The 21,264-nt window shown below is 34.9% G+C and overlaps 1 protein-coding gene across 2 annotated transcripts in view; it reads right to left on the bottom strand.

Annotated features, from left to right (window-relative positions):
- Positions 1–5,682: 5,682 nt before the first annotated feature.
- Positions 5,683–21,264, bottom strand: part of ERBB4 (erb-b2 receptor tyrosine kinase 4) — a gene marked incomplete at both ends in the record, with an annotated part of 1,126,414 nt that continues 1,110,832 nt past the window's right edge. The window contains 3 exons of one of the 2 annotated variants that reach the window (XM_082841668.1): positions 5,683–6,128; positions 8,978–9,275; positions 10,079–10,126. In XM_082841668.1, the coding sequence (XP_082697794.1) occupies positions 5,683–6,128; positions 8,978–9,275; positions 10,079–10,126 (792 nt within the window). The remainder of the gene's footprint in view (positions 6,129–8,977; positions 9,276–10,078; positions 10,127–21,264) is intronic. The other variant, XM_082841669.1, reaches the window with a different exon arrangement.

Raw genomic sequence — 21,264 nt, forward strand, 5'->3', positions numbered from 1 at the left:
AACAATGTCCAAATTGCTACTATCTTTTATGGAAAAGTCAGACATTTGAGGGCAGAGGCTAAATCAATGTTTTACAAAGCAGTGTGTGGGACCTCAGAGTTCCACTATGGCTTAAGACAGGCACAGCATCAAGAGGGCCGCTTTGAACTAGGGTGGCAGAAAAGTAAGGAAAACGGAGTAGTTGTGCCAATGGTAAAAGAAGTAAGGGCAGCATTTTCCTTAAGGTCCAGAGAGAAATGAATTGTTTCTGTGATTCCTAACAAGATAATCACTTACTTGCAAAGCTGACTGTCAGGGAGTATTTTCCAGGGGAAGCATGTGAAAACCTCCATGAAACTGGGGCTTGGAGTCTTTTCAGCTCATGACTAGAGAAGCATTTCTTCTGCCCAAAAGATCACCTGGCTGTGAAGAGGTGAGGCAGGGGTCTGCAAAAGTGACACATCCTACATTTTTTCACCTTTACAAAATCAGTGGGGCTTGAATCGAGTGTCTGAAAATTTTATTTCATAGAGACTTTTGTTTAATGAAAAGAACAAAGTAGCCCATGGTGCTAAAGCCATGTGTCCATATAAACTGAAGGACTCCTGATCCAACACTGTGCCCATAACAGCTTAATGTTTGCAATTGTGGAGAGAACTGCTTTTGCAAAGGCTCTCTGGTATTAGAAAAATTGTATTAATTCTACCCAGAAGTATAAAAGCTGGCCCCTTTGTAATATCAGTAATATCAAGGTCTCTACTGATAGTGTTATTTTAAAATGATGCCCAGTCTACATCTGTATAGTCTTATTCGTTCTTAAGCAAATGGCCATCAGCAGATATAAGTCTGCCTTTAGGTGTCTGCATGGGTACCAGGCTGTCCTTCAAAACCATATGCATAAAGAGAGGCCCAGCAGAATTCTCTGCCCATAGGATATACAGTAGATTTAGTTTTCTGGCTTTTCAATAACTAGAAGCTTATCCACCTGGATTTCTCATTTGCTCTATTAAAAATCATCTGGCTATCAACTATGGTCCAAAACAATGGAAACACGGCAGTTTGAAATGCTTGCTTTAGCATTTATTTCTCAGAATATTGTCAATTAATTCCTTGGGTTCTTTTTGGAGATGGGAGGGTATCATAGAAAAGAGAAAGGATATGTCACAAATTAAATGCATTTTGTTTGTTTACTAAATGACACCACTCATTTTTTTGTCTCTGCATAAGGTAATAGAACATTTATATTTCCTTCACTTCATTTTGAAACCTCTTACTTAAAGTCATCTGTAACATATTTGCCTGTTAAACTCTACAAGGTGGTATTTGCAAAACAAATTTGAAAAATTCCTCTTTACACGTAATACATTTTACAAATGGTAAAGGAATTAGAGAATGAGAAAAAAATAATTGTAATGTTTTAAAGCAAGTTTTCATAAGTGGAACCTGCTTTTTATATGCCCACTTTCAGCTCAACCTAACAAATAACAATTTTAAATGGCAAACATTTTTTACTATGCAAAATCCATCCTACATTTTCATATCCTGCATTTTATTTTGCTACATTATATTTTGTGGTTAGTTTTCTAGTGTGATTTATTTAATAGTATTAAAATCATTTAACATCTGTTAACCTAACTAAATCTACATCTTACAGCATTATCATGGTTCTGTCCAGATATATACATGCTTTCATAATCACCTTTTCTATTACCTTATGAACTACATATACTAGTTAAATAACCAACATTTATAGATGGATGAATAATTCAAGTTTTGAAATAAAGTTTAGATAGCTCTAGAAAAACATGTATTTACATCCTTCCCTGTCGGGCTTAACCAATTTCCTTTTTTTTTTTTTTTTTAATTTTTGACACTTCAAAAAGCATGTTGATAACCCTTTCAACTTCACGTAGGGGCAGCATCTCACAGTCCTACTGGTTTGTCCTAGGCATTGGAAATATACATGATCTTCATGCCAAGTCTTGATTTTACAAGGTATTAACACATACATTATATACACTTAGAAGAACACTGTTTCTCCTCTCCAGCTACAAATATTGTCATTCTTCCTGATCTACTAAGAAAACAATCTCAAATTTTTAGTTGATACATTTTAATCTGATTTGAGTTTTGCATTGTTTTTCATTCCATTTCAAGAATATTACCCGAGAAAAACTTTCATCCTAACCTGTGCCACTAATATTTGGAAAATCAATTTCTACTCAGTAGTTCAAGCATCTCTTTGTGGTTCAGGATGCTTTGAGGTTCTGGGTCTACCTCGGTTTAGAAAACTTCTTTTCTCACCTGCCTAAGAACCACTGTCCTAAACAACCATTTAATTATACAGTTTTTCTTACCTGGAAATAAGATTCCCCAAGATAGGTATGAGCTACAAGATTTGGTGATTTAAAAAATACAGTCTGTGTAATTTGACTACTAATTTTCTTCAAATTTACTTAATTGTTCTGCATATTTGCACTGATAGAACTAGCCTACAATAATCTGATATTCTGATGCACTTCACAGGCTTTAATTGGCATTTCAAAATTTCACTCTACTGAGTTGAATAAGTTATTCTTTGGAACAAATGAAACTTTTTTTCTCCCTCTCATACACTCTGAAATATGTTTTCCTAGGGGGACAAAAATACATCAAAAGAGAAACCCTAAAACAACTGAAATCAAGTATGTGCTACAGAAATCATTCAAAAGGAACAATAAAGTTCTTGTGAAGCATTTTGGGTCATTTTGGATTATACTTGCATCTATCTTCAGTTATTAGTACCTTATGTGTAAGGGTCTTATGTTCCTAGGATGACAGAGACACTACCTTCACTGAATACATTTCTATTACCTTAACAGTAAAATAATTATTTTTCTTTCCTTCTTCAATATGTGATTCTGCTTTTCATATCCCCATAGAAACCATATGAATATTGTAAATCAGGAGAAAATATCAAGTTCTAGTATCCAACAAGGATGCTGTCAGTGATGAGTTGGTACAGATTTATTTAGAAAGAGAGGTTTATATCTAAACTTTCATAAACACTGATGTGAGGACCCCTTTTCCTGGATACTCCTCTGACTGGGTGAAAGAGCTCTAAGCTATTAGGCTGTGGTCCCTGAATCATTCTGTGTCTTCAATCCTGGGAAGTTCATGTTTGAATTTCACTGGAAGAGCTCTCACAAACCCCACGCTTGCTCTACCTCAGCCTTTAAGCTTCCCTCACTTTTCATAACTCAGGAAGAAACCAATCCCAATTTCTCCAATGTTCCTGGCCAAAGACCAACATCTATTGTTGATTTAATGGTTAAGTTAGAATCCATATAGGACAATTAGCCAGTGATACAATATCCTTCTAGAACAGTTTGTGTTTGAATGATAACACTGAAACTATCCTATTTGCTAACTTCAGGAGCTTGTAGGGTGTTTCACTCATGTCCCACATGAGTTCACAGGAGATCTTTTAACAAAGAGTTGATTTTATATGACTATTCATAAAATAGTCCATGCAATTGTATTCCTTGAATTATATAAAAAAATTAAATGTCATGCCAAATAAATCTGGATTGTAAAATTTTAAAGTTAGGGATAGTATTGCATTTATCTTGGTGTTCCCCACATAACACAGTGCTTTTAGTAGACTATAAATAAATATGAGTTGAAAAAATAAGGGAGCTGAATGGCTAGATAGATCTACTTTTCAAAATAGGCAGAAACCTAGATTTCTTTTCATCCTTTTTCTCTAAACTCTCCTCTTTGCCAATAGAGATTTTTAGTCTAATTGCTTTCAATTAGGTTATACATTCAAATTTGATCCCAATACTTTAACATTGGAAAGAAATATTTTTTAAAAATTCCAAATGAATTGGGCCAGATTTTCCTAAAAGAGAGAGATTTCTATCCAATTTTTCTAATTACTGACCTGAGGCCCCCTTTTCCTGAAAACTCATTCCTACCATTTGTTCCCATTGCTCATCTTTACTCAGTAGGTATTCTTTAAAGTGATACACAAGAAAGGTGGCTCTAGAACTAGGATGCTGTGTTTGAAGAAAAAGAGTTATTATATAAAGTATCAAAAGAGTAGTATGTTGGATATTAAAATAATTACATGAGAAGTTTTTTCACATTTATTTACAACTTTTGACCCAAGGACCTATCTATCAGCAGTGAATGTTTGTATTTCTTTTTATTATACCAATTTATGTGCAAAGAGTTACCTTCCACTTAATATAGAGTCTTATACTAGAAATTCCATGGAATTCAAGCCAATCCTTACTTGCATTCCTTCAAGTGGAGTATACAAACTGGACGAATTTCCTTGTTTAGGAAATGTGATATCACATGTTGATCATGTGCTGACACTCTCACCATAATCCCAAAGTGTTCCAAAGTCCTAATTTGCTTGGTTTGGCATTTCCACAGTCTTTCTTTATCTTAGCTCTTTTTTAAAAAAAAAAGTATTTAAATGAATTATTTTGCTGGTTGCTTCCATATTGCTTCATTCAAAATCCAAAATGGAGTTCAGAAAGAGAACAAATAAAATTATAGCTTAAGTGCAAACTACATTTCTGAGTATCTGCCAAGTAGACATACCCAATCCAGTGTGTTTCTTCCAGTTCAGTGGATTCCCCATTGGACCACCCCTGAAAGTGTCAGTAGTTTTCATGAACCACACAGAACTGTCTCTTAGTTTCCCTTCTACTCTTAACATTACCAACTGCCTATCAAGTACTGTCATTCATAGAGGGGAAGAAAATGTTGAAGAATGTAAAGGATTGGGGGGGGATACATATTCAATAGTGTAAAACACAAAAGTAAGATTTGATGTTACATTTGACTAATATCTTGGCTTCCCCTTCTAATTCTAAAGACTGCATGTTTAAAATAGTGGCCATTTCACCATATTAAAATATTTCTTTTTACAATTCTTTCAATTTATAGCAACACCTAAGAAGGTTTGATGGAAAAATGTTTGCAATTATAAATTAAAGCTGAAAAGAGGGGAGAAAGTAATATGAAGAGACAGATCAAAGCAAAACAAAATTAAAAAAACAAAAGAGCTCTCCAAACATAATTACTAGTTATAACTTTGATGAAGATTCAAAACTTATGAAAGCTGATTTGGCCATTCTTGCTTGTCAAGATTGAAACTGTCTGAGAAAGAGATTGGATTTTCAATCTTAGTTACTATCATACATTATAAAAAAGGTTACCATTTTGTTCTTCTGGAAACATCATTAGGATTTCCAGGGATGCTGAAAATGTACACATCGGTTCCTGCAGCTTGGGTCTTTCAAGCATGTGCATTGAAATACAGGAAGGAAGGAAGGAAGGAAGGTAGGAAGGAAGGAAGGAAGGAAGGCAGGCAAAGAAAACAATGTAAAAAAAAAAGTTGGGAACTAGTTTGACAGCAGGCAGTATTGTCTCATATTTGCTGGTCCTTCTCTAGCTGTTCCAGTCTCCTGACCAACCCATGCAGAGAAATGAAGAAACAGTGTGGTTCCTCCTGTCTTTCTCTTTCAGTCCTTCCTTCTAATGTTCAAGTTAGATAAGCACATAACTATCATTGCATCTTGATATCTTCCACTGGGAAGTGTCAGAACTACTGGCCTTGAGAGTAGAGGGAAGACCACAAGAGAAAGAGAGGCAGCGGGGAAATTGGAGCGGGCGTCTCTTTCCACCTGAAAACCACTGCTGAGCTTACACCACAGTATTCCGGTGTCTGTAGGGTGGAGGAGGCAGCACAGTGCCTGGCTTCAGCGAGAACTCAGAGAGGTATTCAGGATTCTCTGCCACAATAGGCCGGATCCTTCCATTTTGTTTATAAAAATATTTTGTGCTGTACTCCTGCAGGTAGTCTGGGTGCTGAAGGGTGCTCCGAGGTGGCAGGCTGTGGTTCCAGTAGTCAGGGTTGTCGAATGCTTTCTTGGCCTTCTCTGGCACAGACAGTACGTTGTTCTTCAGGTATTCAGAGTTCCCCAAGGTGTTGGCAAAGGTGTTGAGGTACAGTGGCTCATTCACATACTCATCCTCTGCCTTGGGTGGACCATGGGATGCACTGTGATATTCAGGATTATCCAAAGCTTGAAGGTCTCCATTTTTCCTCCGAGAGACAAAAGGGTTCTCCTCCACAGGGTTCAGGTATTCTGATGTAATACAAAAGTATCAGTTAACATCTACTTTCTGGAAAATGTTAATCAGACCATGGTTATACAGAATGGTTAGCTTCTTTTTCCAGGACAATAAAGCCACATATTTCAGGAATTTTCACAAAAATTTTTTGTTGATTACTACTATCATATGAAAGAGGAGTAAGTGGGCAAAAAAGGTTAGTGACAAAACAAGGCACCAACAAGGCCAGGGTCAGAGTCCCTGTCCCCTAGATTGTTCTTCTTTCTTTCTGCTTGCATTTGTCTCTCCTACTTATGGGGCCAGTTGTTTAAATGCTTCTATTTTCTAAAAGTTGGTAATTTATGTTGGAAGATAAGACAAACTATCAAGGTTAAATAGATTTTAAATATGGAGAAATGAGAATTTTTAAAGAATATTGGAAGATAAAAATGTCTACAGATTAACTCCATGTCAAGATAAATGGATGAAGTGAAATAAAAGTAGTTTTTAGTCTACATAATTTGCTTAGAATGTCTGCATAGGTAACAAGGATTTGATTACAGATATTCCCTCAGAAAGATTTACACACAGGAAAGAAAACATCTAAGGAAAAGACTCAACTAATCAAATAATATAGACATCTAACATGCCTCTATATTGACTTGCTTGACAAAATATATGCTTAACAATAAATATAACTGTAACATTTATTTCCAATAGCTAATCATAATCATAAAATAGCAAATTATTAGTTTGAATCATATGAAATTGCTATTTTGTAGGTTGAAGCTAGTCATATAGCAGCTATTTTGCATGATTCAGTCTAATAAATAGGTATTGGGCTAGAATAGATACTGGGCTAGAATTTTCAAAAATACTGCTAATTAATGCTGCTCTCCTCATGTTTAATTCTATTCCTATGTTTATAGTATAGAATATATATAGACATATATACACATATATAGTAGACCCTCTTTTTAAATATATGCACAAAAATGACACTTTAGCTATTCCTACTTTGGTGTTGGGGTAGGGAGAGGGCATAACTGTTTGTTGAGATGCTACCATTCTGAAACAAACTTTCTATCCCCTATAATAAACCCGACATGTAGAGAGAAAAATCTCATCAACCCAGGGTTATTTTTTCCTGGATATAGGCCTACTGGATATAGTTAACTATTTAGTGTCATGTGCAAGTTAAAAGACAGTAATGAATATCCCACCATCATATACACAGATTACAGTTCAATAATTTACAAGGCACTATTATTTCATCCCTTTTTACAATCCTGTGAAAAAAGGAAGTGCAAGGTGTATTCTTCCAGCATTATAGACAGAAAATTGAGATTAAATGATGTATGAAGGATATAATTTGTGTTGAACTAGAATTCAAATTCCCTAACTCCTGTTGAATAATCTTGTTCTACTGCACTGTTTTCACTATTGCCCCTACAGGAGGAGGCTGAACTTCACACTTCATCATAAGTTTTAATTTGAATGGTTCTCAAAGCTACTGTCATTTTAAGAAAAATATATGAAAAATACCTATAAGGGAGTCAGAATTGGAGTTTTCTTATCAGAGTCCTGAAACTTCTTAATGGAAAGTATAGGAATGTGTATACTAAAATTCTCTACTCTCTGAGAACTGGGCTAGAGTTCTACATAAATGTGGGTCTCTTAGTTTAGTACTCAGAAATAAAATCTGGGGATGGTCTACAGTGAGTCTACACAGACTGACTTGCCTTTCTCTTAGAAGGTTCAAGTTACCTTTTCTCAAAGCAATCTGCTTATCTATTGTCCTGATGCAAATTTGTATAGCCATGTAGTTCTGTAGATAGGAATAATTTTATGGTTGAGTTGAGAATCTTCCCAGAGAGCATTTCACTTTTAGGCATCTGTCAAAGCGTCTCAAAACCTACATTTGTGTCACTATTGGGCTACTGTCAACATCCAATTCTTCGTTACAGTAATACTTTCATACATATAGAGGTGGATATATTTTAATAGATTACTGACAATATGTATTTAGGCATCCCTTAATTGCATACTATAAAAGTGAATATAACTGCATGTTAAGTGAGACAATGGGCCTTTATTCAGAGTCTTAAAATACAGTTTACTGTGACACTTAGAAGACTCTAAGAAACAGTCACCGGTTTTTAATAACAATCATCCCTCTTCTTTTTCTGATGCTGTTAACATAAAAGGAAAGAGGCTTTCTCAAATTGAAATGTTATCTGATTTGGGTGTTTAACATTTCTACTACTAACTTTGTAAAGTTACTTCTGTTCTTTGTAAAGGCACAAGCTATGAGTATTTTCAAGATGTGACGGTATACATATAAGTATATGCAGGGTCAGAACTTTAATTTTTGAAATGTATCATACAAGAAGTCATAATTTCTTATAATAAACTAGGTCATTAAATGACACCATTTTAATGTATCAATCAAGTCTTTTATTGGTGCCATTGAAAGCTTTGGACATTTTTACCAACAACATCAGTCTTTATGATCTCCACAATAAGTCCAATGGAGTAAGGGTTCTGAAATCTTGTGATATGCTACCTCATTCAAATATTCCAATAAAGATATGTTTAGCTCAGTGCTTCTCAAGCTTGATTATGCATAAAAATCACCTGGGGATCTTGTTAAAATGCAGATTCCTATTCAAGTGGGGCCTGCGATTCTGGTTTCTAAAAAAGCCCCTAGATGATGTGGACGCTTTTGATTCAGAAAGCTTACTAGGAATAGCAGCAGCCTAAGCCTTTCGTGGATCATACATTTTACATAGGCAGATAGTTTGGCAATTTCCCTTCCATACTTTGCTTATTTTGATAGAGACAAATGTCGAGTGGCAATCATTTCTGAACATTCTGCTTGTACCTTGTTTGGGTTTGTCTCGCATAGGGGTCATGTAACCTTCTTCATCCAGCTCTCCTCGTGGGCTCCGTTCTGGGGCGAACACTGTGGGGTCAGCGCTGTACCTCTGCGTGCTGCTGTCCTCTTGGACGTGGGGTGCCACGGACTTGCGTAAGGTGCCGTTACAGCAGGAGTCATCAAAAATCTCGGCGGTAGCCCCCTGAGCAACTGGGGCTTCTGGGATTGTGCTGGTGGTGGCCCTATAGGGCATGGGTACTCCTTGTTCTGCAGCAAAACCCCCATCTCGGTACACAAACTGGTTCTGTCAATAGTAGAAACACATTTGGACCAAAGGTATTGTTAGGAATAGCTGTCAAAAATATGGATGTTAATAACCAAAAGAATATGGAAGTTTGTCTTTCAGAGCAAAGTCAGAGTTTCTTAATTGAGTTTTTCCCCCTAATAGTCAATGAGTTTGAATTAGACTAGAAACACCTAAAATTCCAATTTTTCTTATAAAATAAATCAATTGTGGGAAAACATTTTGGAAATATATATTTTAATTTTACTAACCACCTAACACATGATCTAATAAAAAGTATTTCATGTTCCTATCCCACAACTGCTTATTTTTAATGTAAAAATTCAAAGTGAATCTTCAAGACAAATGGCAATGTCATTAACTATAGGCAGTTGCCATTAAGAACAGAAGTACAGTGATGCAGTTTGAATGGTGATGTTTCCTTATTGCCTTCTAGTCTGTGGTTACTGTGACTCTGAGTCTCTAGTATCTAACTAGAGAATCACCACTGAGATTCTGACTTTTTAGCCCAAGACCTATAATCGTGGAAGTAAAGATAACCTCTTTACCCAGAAGCATGATGTATGAGCCCAGGTAAATTCTTCAGATAAAAATCAAAAGCTACTGTTGATGCATGATATCTCAACTCTGGATTATCTACTGAGATAAAACATATCTACATAGGCAGTTACACAAGCTACAGTAAATTCTTAACTCACTGTTGGCAAAGGTAAAATGAGGAAATTATGGTGAGGCAAGAGAGGAAACATGATAAGCAAAGACCAAAAATCCTAAAAGATGAAGGTTGATTGTGAAATACTTACTCCTGACATGGGGGTGTAGGCAGGAGGAGGGCTGTGTCCAATTTCACTCTAATAGGAAAGAAAAATGGAATGATGGATGTAATAAGAGGTAACATGAATGAAAAAAAACAAAAAAGAACAGAAAAAAAAAAAAAAGAAAAGCCACATGAGTTGTATGAACCAAAGGGGAAAACATGCACAACAGTGACGTTTGCTAAACAGTAAAATTTTATGCACTCTGACGACAAGCAAGTTTATTTATATTTTCTGAGGATGTTGAATATTTTAATTCAATCCCTGTAAAGAAGAATTATATAGAAAAAGTAAAATTTTAAATGGATTAAAAATAAAGTTGACAATAAATGTTCTTCTGATTAACCCTGGAAGAAAGGGAAAAGCAGTAAATTAACTTGAGTTGTAAATGAGGAACCCTTTCCTTTGTTACACGTTAAATAACTGGAATGGCCACATACCACAGCATTAACTTTCCTCTCATAGGAAGAAACTTATCTAAAAGGAGACAGAGGTGGACTTCAACTTGCCTGGAATAATTTTTGCTATCAAGTTACATTTATTTTTCCCCATTTCAGCAAAGGGTCAACTTCTTAGCCTCTTTTATAAAAAGGTACATAATATTTTCTCATCAGTCTTTTTTTTTTTTAAGTGAAGAAAAAGCAGAAAATCTTGGAAAATCGTTTCTTTACTGGAAACATGCTTTGCATACATTAATTTTATGTATTTAGAATCAGTTGAAATTAGATTGCAATTAATAAAAAAAGACAGTCTTACGGCTTAAAACTCTAGCCTATGGGTTAAATAAAATTCGATATAAAAATATGATAAAATATTAAGGACAACGTTCCTTATGGTAAGTACAGGGGATGTATGAACACAACCTCTGTTTCCTAGCTAAAAATTATATATATATATAAATATATATATATATATATTTATATATATATATATATAAAATCAATCATTTATTAAACACATTTCTTGAGAAACCATGGTCTATGTATGCACCAGGCACTTTTCTTAGCACTGGAAATAATGAATAATGCAAATAAAAACAGTTGATTTTATGAACTTTGCATTCTCTACCTTCTGGATTTAACTGAACAGAGATGACTAAAATAAACCTGAAAGACAACATCTTGAAACATCTGTGAAACAGGGCTAAATCTTATTCCAGATCAACGTTTTTATAATTTAGAGATTCACAGACTAATCTAAGAACATGGTCCCATGGAGATTAACCGTTTAATACAAATTAATAACAACTAGATAATATAGTTTTCCTTTAATTAACTTAGCCTGCTGGACAAATCAAGGGACAAACTCTGAACCCCTACACTGAATTTACATTTAAACTCTGCCCATAACTGAGTCACTTACATGATGGCATAGAAAATATTTATCTCTTTTCTTCTCTAATAACATAACTAACAACACACTGAAGACTATGACATGGAAAGTTAGATATATTTAATATGCACTGCATAGGAGGTGCTTTTGTACAATAGACAGATTGTTGTATGGTATGTTAGAAGCTCCAAGCTCCAGTCCCAATTACAAGTGATATGGTCAATCGTGAAATATCTCGGACCCTCATTTTCATCCTTGGCCTCTTTTATTCTTAATGAAGATAAAGTACAATATTATATATAGATGAACTTGTTAAGCTCTGCACTATTATACAAATGTAGAGAATATGTGAAATTTAAATGTTCACACCTGCTAAGTCAAATGTTTAAAGTCAAGCAATCAAATTGCCAAGGCTTCTCATCAAAGAAGCATTTTAAAATGCCTACTTGTCTTCCATAGCACCTTAAATATAGGTACATTTTGCTACCTTTTAGAGTGTCATAAAATAAAATTCATTTGTTCATAAAATTTGAGAAGTAAATTTTCCATATAGTCCAGTGATATGTAAAATAGAGGGCTGGTACAAAAATATGACACCTGCCTGCTGGACCTTTATCATATTACAACCTTGGCCTTACCCTATCATTAAACCTGGATTATTTGGCAAGCATTTAGCAAATATTTATTAAATTGCTACAGGGAAAGCACAGGAATTACGGTAGATGCTGGAGATACCATGATACACTAGGAGAGGCATGTCCAGTGGCCTTTTGTAATTTACATTGTACTATCAAACATTACCTGAGATTATTAGAAGAAAAGGTAAGAGTAAGGTGAGGCTGGAGTGAATTTATTTCAATTTCATGATTAGATATTAAAAGGCAACGTATTCCAAAATATTCATAATCACCAGTGTTCCTTTGACCTCTTCTTTTGCAAGAGTTGCTATACTGGGTAATGTTCGATTAGAATCACGGCTGAGGAAACAGCACTGCCTGCTGCACATTTAACATTTTATAAAACTTGAGAGATAAATGATCAAAAGAATAACTCACAAGTCATTCTTCATCAGGAAATACTTTATTATCTATATTCATTACCTGGGCTAGACCGCCTTCAATTGTAAAGGTGTTGTATTAAAAATAACTAGATCTCTTGCAGTTAGTCTGTTCCAAAACACAAAGTGCAGCCACGCTTTATTAGAATGGATCCGCTGTCCTTGCTTTGACAAGTCTTTCAGTCAGCAACCTGCCAACTCTGTATCTAGACACACTGCCAGAGACCATCACAGTAATAGGAGTGTCTTCATGCTTTTTCTAGTTTTCAGCATTAAAATGGAAAAAAAGCTAAACAAAATTCCCTTAGCATTCATTGTTTTTAGGGTTACTGGCTGCTTTTTATGTTTCTGTTTCCATTTTTTCCATTTGCCTTTTTTCCCTTTTCCATGATAAAAAGCACCTCATTCATATCTCCCTGGAAGGGCAATGCAGCTACAAGGGAACATCTGTGAGGCCAATTAGCTGGGCTGGAAATGTGATATAATTGTTGTTTAAATATATTTAAATTACATGTTAATCACTATGTCATAATTTATATGCTTTGAAAATAACTTTTTGTACTTGAGAGCCAAGCCAGATTTTACTTGTTTTTGCTGTTTTTAGTTTGTAACAAGCTCTTCTCTTTCCCCACACAACCATCCCCCAGTTCCCCACGCTTGAAAAGCTGAACTTTTAATATTGGAAAGAATGACAGCTGCAAGTAAATTGGTTGAGTAAAAATTAAGATCCCCACAATCAGAATGAGCTGCAGTGACCTTAACGTTCTAAGCAGAACAAAGCAGTGCTCTCAGTTAAAAGGCTTTCATTTTTTTTTTTTTTTATTGTGCCACTTTCTGCTGTCTGTCAAAGCCCAGCTTTGACGATCTTCAGGAAGCAGCACTGGGTACATCTGTTCAATTAACTGGTGAGGGGATTTACAGTCAGCAGGACAAAGATAGAAAGAGGTGGGCTATGAACTGGCAGGTGATCTGGAGCTTGCTCCTGGTGGGGAAATATGTAAGGGTGATGAAGAGAGTCAAGTTTAATTTGTGGCCACAATCACTGGGACACTGTATGATTAACTCGGACCCAAATGCCAGGGGTTATAGAGAAGGCAAATGTCAACAAATACATCAAATAGAGTAGTAAGTGCACTTTTAGATACATCATGTCCTAAAATTTACTTTTCAGTTGAATGATAAAGATTTGAACCTTTGTCTTACTACATGTATTGCATTTCTCATATTTATCGTATTAATTAAAACGTATTTATTTTATATTATTCCGGGGAAATGTTTAATTGTTAACTAGATGAACTGCGTCCTGTGATATTTTTCTAAATATTATACAAATGTATCTTCTTAGGAGACAAACAAAAATACATGCTTAATGCCTAACTTCTACCTAAATTAAACATGTGCTTAATGAGAGAGAGTTGTTTTTAATCTTCAGATAATTGTTACTTGTAATATTAACTATAGGATTAAAGTTTCTAGGGCCAAGAATCACTCTAAATCCTTTTAACTAAAATGGCACATGTCTCTATAAGACGGTGCTAATCCACCAGCACCGATATATTACCTAGACACTTCCACATAGTAATTATTAAGGGTTCTCAATTTTTTATCCTCCTTGGAATATATCCTTAACACTCTGATGGGCATTTTCACATTTCACAGGTCAGGTAGCAGATAGATAAATTTTTTTTTTCGTTTTCTTTCGTTATGTACAATTCCTGATGTATGGTCTTTTTTACAACTAAGTTCAATATACCAGCGTTTGAGACATCTGGATTTTGAATCTTCATTTTCCATAAGGCAACCAGAAGAAAACAAGCAAAATGTGTTCATATTCTCCAAACCAGTAAGAACTGGGGAAGCCTATTGCATCTAGGCAGCTGGCTCACACACACACATGCATATGTGTGAACACATATGTTACACAAAACGCCTTTTGTCTCTTTAGATATGTGTTTATTTATTAATGTACTCATTTATTTATTTAGTTTGATTACGTGAGATGCTACTTTAAAAAAAACTTTGTTTTTACACACACAAAAAAGTTAATAATGATAATATAATAATAAATAAAAATATATTATAATGATATAAAATTGTAATAAATAAATAAATTAATAATAATGACCCTATGCCCTACCTGAAGGAGTATTAACTTGTGCTTTCATTCTTTGTTCACTTTTCACTAACCCTAGAACTTAATTATAAAGTCTACTCTTTCACAGATGAATATATTACTTCTCTTAGGAAAATTGAGAAATAGCAAGGGAAACCAACATGTATTGTATACCTACCATATACCACAGACTAGAATATTTTAGGTTTTATTTATTCATATGACCTTTCAAGGTAAATATGATTATTAAAAATTATGACTCCCATTTTGAAGATAAGAAAACTGAGCCTCAAGGAAAATAAATGTCTTTCCCACGCACACACACAGCCACTGGCGGCTCTCTGAATCCTACATCTTTTTATCATGCCACATGTAGATTTTGACTTTAGCATTTCTATTTTCTGTTTGCCCTCCCTCTTCCCCTGCATAATGCCTCAACTCTTCTCTCAAATAAGATTTCATGGTTTCCCTTTCTTATGAAAAACGAATCTGAAGGAGAAATTTGAGAAATTAACTAGCCTTAGTTATAAAATACTGAAAATGCCTTACAATGTTGCCCCTCCCATCTTACTTGCATTTTAATTTACTACAAGGACTTAAACAGAAAAGGAACTAAAAGTAGAATGTTAAGTGCTAATAGAAGATATATATACATACACACATTATGGTTTTAGATCAACAAAAAACGACTGTTAGGGAAGAATACACACACACACACACACACACACACACACATATGTGTGTGTATCTCTTACCTGGACAAGAGCAAAAACCAACCCCGAAGCAGGAGGAGATGGTTTGACATAATGGGAGAGCACAAAGATCTTCCATGACAGCACTCTTGCTTATGAATTTATTGTTCCTAGTCCAGGACTTAGTCAATAAATTCCTCTTCTTGCTCCACTAAGGGTAAGTAAGCTATTGTAACCCCAGGCAGCAGTTCCTATAGCCTTTCCAAATATTAGTAGAACAAGAAGATATTCCTTCTTAAAATATTCATGGCTAGATGAGTCAACAAAATGGGAGCTGAAAACTCCTCACTTCATACCTTTCGGTTTTAAGTGTGTTCGTATTACATGATGAAGTTGAAGAACATTATTAGCACAGTCAAAAAAGAGAGGATATAAAGAAATGTGATTTTACATTAGTGCCAACATTCCTTAGCTTCATTCAAGATAAGCAATAAGAATTCTGTCACCTTGATTAGTAATCATGTAGAATTTATATCTCTTCATCCTGGGTGCAAGTTCTAAATGTATTTTTGTTTTTAGTTCTGGCAACTTTCTTTTGCATTTCTTTTGCCTCTTTATTTTGTTTACATTTCTTTTCACAAGCATGTTGTAATATCTGAACCTTTTCCTAATTATCACTTAGCTACTAGTTGACATATGTAGCTAGAAATCTAAAAAGGAGAACTTCCAGGGGGTTCCTTAAACGTATTGCGACAGTTCTTTTCAGTTACAGAGTACACAGCTATTTTTCCTAATTTTTAAACTCATCCTTGAGAACATCTAGTTCAATTGCACTATCTCTGTTTGAGTCTAAATGAAATCATTAAGCCTTTACTATGTCCAAATTCTTAGGTACTCTAATTCTTCAAGTACATCCAAAAGTTATCTGTCTCTGTGCTTGATTGTTTTTTATCCCAATATCATGAGGATTATTTAGTGAAGACTTCTTAGTACATGAAAAATGCATTGAGGTCAGGCAAGTTTTGAAGACGAAAATACCATAGACATGGAGCAAGCAGCCACATGAGGTCCTTCTACCTCTAGGGTTACATTCTTGAACTTTTTGTCATTAAACTTTTTGTCATTAAACTTTTTGTCATTAAACTTTTTGTCATTAAACTTTTTGTCATTAAACCAAGGAATTTTTAACAAATTCCTTAATCTCTTGAACCCTCAGTTTATTTAGCTCTGAAAAGAAGAATGGGGCTATAAAACAGGTAATGGGAAAGATCCCTTCCAACTATCAAATTATATGTATGTAAAATGAATATTCTGCATGAAGCCCATACCATTGATTGCTAAATATTGTAAAATGTGATTAGCATTAAAGCAAAGGCATCTTATAAACTTTTCTCACATAAACTTTTTTAAAGTATATTATTTATTTTTTTTCTTTTTTCCCTTTTCTCTAAATGGAGTATCTATGAAATACCTTAGACTATATGCAAAATATGATTATGCTCTTGGGAGGCAAGACCACATTTGGATGTGACTAATGAAGATAAAATTTTGAATTGAAGTTTTATAATTTAAATTTTCCATTTTACTGATGGATACACTGATGCTCTAAGACGTTACGTTAATTTTTCAAATCACACAACTAGTTAGCAACAGTACTAGAAACAAGATTCCCTGAGTCTCCCTTTAATGTACATCCCATTATACTTACAGCCTCAAATTGGCATTAATAAATGATAAAAAGTCAGTTTTAGAGTTTTGGAGGTAAATTTGATGTTTTTCAGAAAAAAATATTTTCCTCAATAGAGCCAAAAGCATTTGCCTTAAATCATGATGGCATTTATTTACAGTTGAAACATATACTGATATAGTCTTAAAGTGAATTTAATGCAGCTTTGGTTATAAGACAAATATATACATCATTTTTTTCTTATTGAATAGGCTATATGTTTATTAGACAAAAGGGATACCCTAATATTAAGTACTATAAATAAAAGCTGTCCTTATATCATTTGATTAAAAGCAGTGTTGATTAAAATGATATTTTACTTACAAAACAGATTAGCCTCCATGTAGAGAGAAAATATTATTTAAACATTCTAGCTATAAAAGCCAGTAATTATACATATGCTTATTGTCAGTTGACATATTTTCACTTTCATAGTATTTACCTCTATCTGTGTAATTAGATAATGTATGGGAAATACAGAAATAGTTTAAAAATTAAGTAATCTATAGCCGGGGTCCTCAACCCCCGGGCCGCGGACCGGTACCGGTCTGTGGCCTGTTAGAAATCAGGCCGCACAGCAGGAGATGAGCGGCGGACGAGTAAGTGAAGCTTCATCTGCCTGCCCATGGTTCCCCGTGGCTCGAATTACCGCCTAAACCATCGCCCCCGTACCCGGTCCGTGGAAGAATTATCTTCCACAAAACCGGTCCCTGGTGCTGAAAAGGTTGGGGACTGCTGATCTATAGGGCAAAATGAAAACAAACAAACAAAAAAAATTATAGACACTCTGAATGTCATGAATGCCATTACTTTAGAATTTGAAATGCTAAGTCTTGGCCTGGGTATAATAGGTTTCCTTTTATACTATTAGTAAAGACTTACTTAAATCACAATTTGTGTGTTTGTGTGTGTCTGCACACATGTGCACATGTGTATACATGTATTCATATACACATTAAGAAAATTAATTGCTTAAAACAAGATAATAAAGTTTTACTTAACTCATTCAAACTAACACATTTTCTTTTACAGGTTGTTAGCCCATTTGTGGGCTTGTTTTTGCTTTGTTTCCACTGTTTTTCACATGTGGATATTATTTATCAGCAAATGAATCGTGTTCACTGAAATACCATTTACAAAAGTTCTACTTGGAAATGTTTGTTTAGTGGTTATTCGGAGTTATTCTATTTACTTGCAAATAATAAGCAACAGTGAAATACTTTATATTTCAACCTCCTCTTTAGCAATAATCCAAGCTCTGGAAGTTTTATTATACATTCAAAATAACAATGACAGTATTTAGAGCAATCTGTGTGTGAGAATGTAAAAAATATGAAGGGCATAGTTTGTGTGTTAGGAGATGGAAAACAAATAATATAGAAAACAGAATTGCAAATTTTATAAATCTAATTTTGGTACGTAGACTTTATTCAGTGTCTTAAATGATAGGTGTTGGTAACAAGCAAACAATTTACCAAAATACAGATAACACTTTCAGTGTTCCTATCATTTCAGTGTGGATTAGGTTGGATATATCTTGTTATGCTAGTTTATGCAAACTGTTCACCAGATAAAAAGTGAATTGGTTACAATGGTTGATTTGTCCAACTACTGCTCTTTAAGCTAGCAGGTGGCACAGCTGTTGCTGTACATAAAAAGATTTCTAACAGTCCACCTGGAATTAGGACATCTGGTTTGTGCGAGCTGATCTGAATAATGTACTGTGCATACTTGGGTACAGCTACTAACAGAGCAAACAGCACATGGCTCTCCCATCAGCCCAGAGCAAACACCAGTTACATTTCACAGAAGCTGGCTGCTATTTACAATTGTTCTGAGCCAAAATGAATATCAGATTAAAGGCAGTACCCCAAGAGAAAAAACCTCTCCCCGAGAGCTACTTGTTGCCCATAGTCTAAGGAGTTTTTACCATTTTCAAAAATCCCCCAAATTTGATTTTCCTGCATATAAAAAGGAAGAAGAAAAATATATAAAGAATTCCTGCATCTATTTGTGAACCACTCTGGAATTTCCTAAAATAAAAAATGACCAATACTTCTTAGTTTCCTATTTAAACCGTTTGCTGTCAAAGTCAACCTAGATTAGCCAGAACCATGGTCATAATAGTTTCCTTTCAAGTTCTAAAATGGCTAACAGTTTAATAAAAAATATGAAGAAGGCAAATAAATATAATAAACCAGAAACTGGACAGTCTAATTTACATCTGACATGGATGCCAGAGATCACCCAATTGCTTTCTCCCTATTTTCAGCTATGGTAATAGAGATGGAAAGCGACTTTCCTCAAGGTCACGCAGCTAGTTACTAACAAGCAAAAATCAATGCGCCCAATTAGAAAAATATTTTTATGGTTTACTATGAAACAAAAATCAATCTGCTTGGTATCCTTAGATTATGCCTGCATAGCTTAGTCAGGGGCAAGCCAGGTGAAACTCTAGAGCAATGAAGTCTGATTTCTACATTGCCTTTTCAATTTCAAGCCCATGATTTTTTACTCCTCTCTGACAGACTCCAGAGCCCACTGATTCTTGTCCTGGTTCTATAGGAAATGGGACCATAACATCCTCCCATAGAAGATGTAACATTCTGAGTCAGTAACTTACATGCCCAAACCTCCTCTCTTATCTACAGCCTTATCCTCTTCTCGGGGACTGGGCTGTAGTTAGGCCAGAGGGCATCCATGTAGTCTGATTAATTTGGGGAAATTTTCTCAAATTGGTGGTAGTAGATCATAATAGCCCCACCTCAAGTAACACTGAACTATTGAGTACCAATGTGTACTCACATAATTAACTGCTGACCTGACATCTCTACTGGAATGTTCCATGGTTTTTCAAAAGTCACATTTTCAAAATTGAAATGAACATCTCCTCTCCTGACACTAAATGGAATTCTCTTATATTTTTTGTTTGGTGAATGGTATCAACAAGTTATCTACTTGTGTAAGTTAAATATCTCAGTGTCATCTTTGACTTTCCCTCTATCTCACTCTTCATAAGCATCCAAAGTGTACCCATTTAAACATCTTACTACCTCAAGAATCCAACCATTTTCTCCATCCTCATTGATACTATTTTAATTGTGGTTTTAAGGTGCCATATAATTTATCATTCTAAATGGAGATTTTGAGGGTGAAGGAAAGTGCTATTAATAATTAAGCCAGGATAATAGACGTATACCAGGACTCTCTAGGGAAAACAGGCACAGCACACGTGATGAACTTAATGATGACCTAATTTCTTGACTAGACTACTGTAATAGTTTTCTAGTTGAGCTCCTTGATCTTTGTCTTTCCTTTTACTCCAATCTAATATTCACATTTCATCCCCCTGCTTAAAAACCTACAAGACCCCTTCTTGCCTCAAGTTAAAACAAGTCTCAATTTCTTGTGGCACTGAAAGCTTTTGGTAGCTATGGTTCCTGCCAATTTCTCCAACTTCACCTCTCTGCTCTCTCCTCCTATGCCTCCAGTCAAACAAAGTGCTGGCAGTTCCTCCCATGGTCCATTACCTTTGTCACCTCCAGTCTCTGCCCAGGCTCCAGCTGTTTCCTCAATGCTCTTTCTAGCTTTTTTGCCTTGATTACATATTAATTCCATGGAATGTTATCATTGCCCTGATTACATTTAGTTTTTGATTCAAAAATATCATCCAGAACCTATTCTGTGCCCCATGTGAATAATTTAGCAACCGTATTATAATTGTTTATTTACTTCATTGGTATGTCTTCTTTCTTAGACTGTGAGCCTATTCAGAAGAGGACTTACTTAAATTTACCATTGTATCCTTGATACCTAGCACAGGCAGGGACATGGACATGGTGAATGTTTAGTAAAAGTATATTGAATCAAAGGATGGTTAGATGGAAAAGATATTTAAACCCAAAGTTTGGCTTTATTAATGAGAATCTCAGGGCCTTCAGCCAGGAAGTGGGATATGTTTTACAGAATAAAGGATTTTAGCATTCCTTAAATTATATATTACACACATCTTATTCTGCAGATACTCAGGGTGAGTCCTAAATTGAAATTGAATCCCAATACAATTATCTGAATATTATATCTTATCTAGTACACTCATTCTTCCTGTCAATTAGGTACTATTTCTGGAGGCATTGTTTAAAATCTTAATTCTAATGACAAATAAAAGGTATTTTTACAAATAATCAATGGTTACAGATGAAATGGATATTTCACATCTAGTTATAAAGCTTCAGCATTCTATCACTAGTATGA

Source organism: Leucopleurus acutus, assembly GCF_964270905.1.
Source record: "Leucopleurus acutus genome assembly, chromosome: 6".
Taxonomy (NCBI): Eukaryota; Metazoa; Chordata; class Mammalia; order Artiodactyla; family Delphinidae; genus Leucopleurus; species Leucopleurus acutus.